The sequence below is a fragment of the Colobus angolensis genome, unplaced genomic scaffold (assembly GCF_000951035.1).
Source record: "Colobus angolensis palliatus isolate OR3802 unplaced genomic scaffold, Cang.pa_1.0 Scaffold16, whole genome shotgun sequence".
Taxonomy (NCBI): domain Eukaryota; kingdom Metazoa; phylum Chordata; class Mammalia; order Primates; family Cercopithecidae; genus Colobus; species Colobus angolensis.
Genome location: NW_012114710.1, coordinates 7,094,211 through 7,100,022, shown reverse-complemented (window position 1 = coordinate 7,100,022; position 5,812 = coordinate 7,094,211). Strand labels below are relative to the sequence as shown.

At 37.9% G+C, this 5,812-nt stretch overlaps 1 protein-coding gene across 1 annotated transcript in view; it reads left to right on the top strand.

Moving 5' to 3' along the window:
• The window catches only part of DECR1 (2,4-dienoyl CoA reductase 1, mitochondrial), a 47,017-nt gene that overhangs the window by 35,603 nt on the left and 5,602 nt on the right, over positions 1 to 5,812 (top strand). Inside the window, exons 7-8 of the mRNA XM_011937070.1 lie at positions 1,739 to 1,811; positions 3,867 to 4,013. Of these exons, the coding sequence (XP_011792460.1) occupies positions 1,739 to 1,811; positions 3,867 to 4,013 (220 nt within the window). The remainder of the gene's footprint in view (positions 1 to 1,738; positions 1,812 to 3,866; positions 4,014 to 5,812) is intronic.

Below are 5,812 nucleotides of genomic sequence, written 5' to 3'. Positions count from 1 at the left end.
CCCAGTAATGGGATTGCTGGGTCAAATGGTATTTCTGGTTCTAGATCCTTGAGGAATCGCCACGCTCTCTCCCACAATGGCTGAACTAATTTACACTCCCCCCAACAGTGTAAAAGTGTTCCTATTTCTCCACATCCCCTCCAGCATCTGTTGTTTCCTGACTTTTTAATGATCGCCATTCTAACTGGCATGAGATGGCATCTCATTGTGGTTTTGATTTGCATTTCTCTAATGACCAGTGATGATGAGCATTTTTTTTTTCATAGTTTGTTGGCTGCATAAATGTCTTCTTTTGAGAAGTGTCTGTTCATATGCTTTGGCCACTTTTTGATGGGGTTGTTTGTGTTTAATTTGTTTAAGTTCTTTAAGTTCTTTGTAGATTCTGGATATTAGCCCTTTATCAGATGGATAGATTGCAAAGCTTTTCTCCCATTCTGTAGATTGCCTGTTCACTCTGATGATGCTTTCTTTTGCTGTGCAGAAGCTCTTTGGTTTAATTAGATCCCATTTGTCAACTTTGAACTTAGTTCATTTTGTCTGTTGCAAGGTTACAGCATCTTAAGGAGATTGTTATACTACACAGTTTTCCTTTTGTAAGTCTAGAAAGACTTAAACAATTTTTTTGTATTAGAAACAATTGTGCTTTTCCGGAACAATTAGCTTGCTTTTTCTTTATGGGTACTGTGGATTGTGTAACTGATTAGGCTTACCTTTTTTGTATAGAGTCATGGGATGAATAGATACCAGTTTGTGATGTGACTGTTGCAGTTATATGGAATGTCACACACTTCAGTAAATTTAGATATTAACTTCATTCTTGGCTCCATTATATTTCGTTATCCTGGCTTTTCTCTCTCTTTATCTTGCTTTTTTTTCTTTCCTTCTTTCTTTCAAATTATCCTGTCTTTCTCATTTGCATTATATGTATTCTTTTAAGCTACCTTGTCATTATTTGAAATTACATTAAGTATATATACACACAAATATACGTATGAATGTAAATTCCTAAAATGAATTTAGATTTTAAAAGAGCTATCTGTAAAGTAAGCTTTTAAAACAAGTTCCTTTGAAGTTCTTTGTTTGCTATTAGTGTTATATTTTGCTTCAGGACATTAAGCAAGATTTTGTTAGATTCCTATTTCCTTTCAAGTTTAGTTCAACAATTATATTAAAGCCTAGTTAGACATGGATGTGGTTAATATTTTCAGTCGATGTAATCTTTTACTCAAATAAAACACTTGTGATGTTATAGACGTTGTAATCCAATGTACAGGGCTATGAGTAAAGTTATAATGAACTTTGTAACTATAAGACTGAACTCCAGAAAATGTGAGGGAAGGGCATAAAGCACTCACGTTTTTATGTGAGTAAGGAATACCTACTCTAAAAATGTATATTGACATTGGACTTCATATTCTAAACTACAAATGGTAGGTGGTATAGCATAGTGGTTAAGGACACGAAAATGTAAAGGTTAGGTTGTACAGTAGAGTGACTAAGGGTATAGACTGAAGCTAGACCTCTTCAGATTGACAAATTGGACATTTGACGTAGAGAAAATGATTTAACCTCTCTATGCCTTAGTTACATTATCTGTAATATAGGGAACAATAATAGTACCTACTTCTTGGGGTTGTAATCTCTGACATGTAGTAAGCATCTAGTGAGTCTCAGTTATTACTGTTTTTAATATATGGTATAATATCTCAGAATGTATGTTGTTGATTTTAATTTTTAGGTCTCTTGCAGCTGAATGGGGTAAATATGGAATGCGATTCAATGTGATTCAACCAGGGCCTATAAAAACCAAAGTAAGTTGTATTTTGCTTGTTATCACAGTGTGAATGATTAAATAATGAAACACTGATAGATACATTCTGGTTGTTGTGTAAAGGACTTTCCAGAGATGCCTGGGTTTAGAGCCCTGTTTCTAGGGAAGAGGCCTTTGCCTTTATTCATTATCGAATATAAGAAATAAGGAGGCAGGCAGGAATATACCAGCTATGCAGTTTCTTCATAATGTCAATTTCAGTGTCTTAATCTTTTGGGATCTTTTATGCTATCAGTGTTGGCACTTTATCTGATTTGCTTCAGTGGTTATTGTTCTGTATTTGTTAACTTTCACGACATTTTAAAGGCTCTTACATTGTCTGACGTCCTTTTTTAAAAAAAAAAAATCAAGGAAGTGTAACTATATTTATAGTTTGAGAGATGCTCCAGTAACTTATTATACAGTCTTTGTCTTGCTATAGGTAGGTAGCATTTTCCTTGACTCATGCTTGTGCCCTTTCACTCTCAGTCAATTATGCATGTCATCTAACGCCCACATCTCTCTGATTATGAATCCTTCTGACAGCATGGATTTCACCTGTAAGTAATAATCCTTGCAGATACTCATTGCAACTTGTAATTATCTCTAATGTTGTCACAGATGTTGCTCAGAATGTCCACAGCTTCTCTGCTCTCTCATTATCCCAAAATAACTTCACCCTCACACTTCTCTTGGTTTTCACCTAAAGCAGGTATTTATAATGCCAACCAGATGTAATGTTGAAAGGTCAGGCAAAATTTGATAACTTGTTTCAGTTGTGTAAACATATTGGAAAATAATACTAAGGGATATTTGGGTTATAGGTAGCTCTGGGTATTAAGTAATAACTTGGAAATGTCCATATTAGTTTATTTAGCAGTTTAAAGGATGGGAAATAGGAATAAAAACTTCCTGAGTGATTGAAACTTAATTGACTATCTTATTTATCTGACAATTCAATACTAAACAGTCTAATAAAGTTAGTGGAAAGAAACTTAAAAACATAACATTAAAACACATGATTCAGGGTGGCCCTGTCCTAAGCATATCTGAAAAGAGGCTTATAGACACAAATGCTTCTCTCCAGGATGCCAATATCTAGGGAAAAATCACCTGCGTTTTATTTATTTATTTAACCTATCTTTATTGACTGCTCACTGTATGCAAGGGTACTGAGAAAGATACAGAAATATCTCTGAGAAAGTGCTTACCACTAAGGAGTTTATAGTCTAGCCACTGAGATAGGAGTTGTACCCAAATAATAACTATTTACTGTTGAAGAGATTAAAAGAAAACTGAAGTGTAGAAACTCCCTAGCATGCATTTTTTAGAACCAGGATTGGGACCAGCTGCTACCCCTTGTCTCTGGGCTTTATACCCTCCTGGGAAGAACTGGAGGTCTCTCATGGAGTCCTCTGAGTGTTCTGTCTTACGGCTGCGTTATTGAGGAAAACTGTCACCTAAACTTCAAGGCGCTAGTACAGAAAAATCCAGTTGTTTTTATTAATCAGTGCACATCCATAATTCATCTTGGTTTGTTCCTTCACATCACTGACAGACAGCAAATTGTTTGGCAAATTTAGTTATAGTTTTTCTCTCTCTAGAATCTAATTGAATTTCTACATCCTTGTTTTCTTCCTTTTCTAATATTTTGGGATGAAAGAAAAGGAATTTCCTCTTAAATATTTCCTATGAGCCACTTTTCTGTGTTTATTAAATGAAAAGCCAGTAATACCACTGCCTTTACCACCTAAGCTTGTACATATTTCAGAGTACCTTTATATACATTTTTTCATTTGATTCTTATAACAGTTTTGTGAGGTAGCTAAGGTAGATATCCTCATTTTATATAGAAGAAACTAAGATTAAAAGAGTTATATTTTCCAGTGATCTATTTTTTCTTTAAAGAAGAATTTGGTGAAATTGTTTTTTACTTACAAAGCCTGAGGTTTTAAGCTGCATGGTAGCATGCCATTTTATACACATTTTTTTCTTAAGTAGGAAAGGAGTTGATTGAAAAACCCAACACAACCCAATTGTTTTCTTAATTTCTAAGGGTGCCTTTAGCCGTATGGACCCAACTGGAACATTTGAGAAAGAAATGATTCACAGAATTCCATGTGGTCGCCTGGGGACTATAGAAGAACTCGCAAATCTTGCTGCTTTCCTTTGTAGTGATTATGCTTCTTGGATTAATGGAGCAGTAAGCATTATTTATTTCTCTTCACTTTTTTTTTCAGGAGTGTGTTTGGGGCAGGGAAGTCTGTTCTGGAACCAATCCTGACAATGCTAAATGTAAACATGATTTAAAATATGTATTTAGCTGTAAATAATATAAAAATAATTATATATATTGTTTAAACTATGACATTTATTCAGTGATGTATTAGTCCGTTCTCTCACTGCTAAAGACGTACCTGTGACTGTAATTTAGAAAGAAAAGAGGTATAAGGGAAGCGCAAGGGGTCAGGGAATTCCCTTTCCTAGCAAAGGGAAGCCCTGACAGATGGTACCTGGAAAATTGGGACACTCCCACCCTAATACTGCACTTTTCCAATGGTCTTAGCAAACGGCCCACCGGGAGATTATATCCCACACCTGGCTTGGACGGTCCCACGCCCACAGAACCTCACTCATTCCTGGCACAGCAGTCTGAGATTGAAATGCAAGGCCACAGCAAGACTAGGGGAGGAGCGTCTGCCAATGCTGAGGCTTGAGTAGGTAAACAAAGTGGCCTGGAAGCTCAAACTGGGTGGAGCCCACCGAAGCTCAGAGAGGCCTGCCTGCCTCTCTAGACTTCACCTCTGAGGGCAGGGCATAGCTGAACAAAAGGCAGCAGAAACTTCTGCAGACTTAAAGGCCCCTGTCTGACAGCTTTCAAGGGAGTAGTGGTTCTCCCAGCACGGAGTTTGAGATCTGAGAACGGACAGACTGCGCCCGCAAGTGGGTCCCTGACCTCTGAGTAGCATAACTCAGAGACACCTCCCAATAGGGGCCTACTGACACCTCATACAGCCGAGTCCGCTCTGAGACGAAGCTTCCAGAGGAACGATCAGGCAGCAACATTTGCCGTTCTGCAATATTTGCTGTTCTGTAGCCTCCGCTGGTGATACCCAGGCAAACAGCATCTGGAGTGGACCTCCAGCACACTCCAGCATACTCCAGCAAAACAGACCTGCAGCTGAGGGTCCTGACTGTTAGAAGGAAAACTAACAAACAGAAAGCCCATCTGTATATCACTGTCATTAAAGACCAAATGTAGACAAAACCTCAAAGATGGGGAGAAACCAGAGCAGAAAAGCTGAAAATTCTAAAAATTAGAGCAGCTCTTCTCCTCCAAAGGAATGCAGCTCCTCGCCAGCAACGAAACAAAGCTGGATGCAGAATGACTTTGACGAGTTGAGAGAAGAAGGCATCAGACAATCAGTAATAACAAACTTCTCCAAGCTAAAGGAAGATGTTCAAACCCATTGCAAAGAAGCTAAAAACCTTGAGAAAAGATTAGACAAATGGCTAGCTAGAATAAATAGCATAGAGAAGACCTTAAATGACCTGATGGAGCTGAAAACCATGGCATGAGAACTACGTGACACATGCACAAGCTTCAGGAACTGATTTGATCAAGTGGAAGAAAGGGTATCAGTGATTAAAGATCAAATGAATGAAATGAAGTGAGAAGAGAAGTTTAGAGAAAAAAGAGTAAAACGAAACGAGCAAAGCCTCCAAGAAATATGGGACTATGTGAAAAGACCAAATCTACATCTGATTGGTATACCTGAAAGTGATGGGGAGAAGGGAACCAAGTTGGAAAACACTCTTCAGGATATGACCCAGGAGAATTTCCCCAACCTACCAAGGCAGGCCAGCATTCAAATTCAGGAAATACAGAGAATGCCACAAAGATACTCCTCGAGAAGAGCAACTCCAAGACACATAATTGTCAGATTCACCAAAGTTGAAATGGAGGAAAAAATGTTAAGGGCAGCCAGAGAGAAAGGTCGG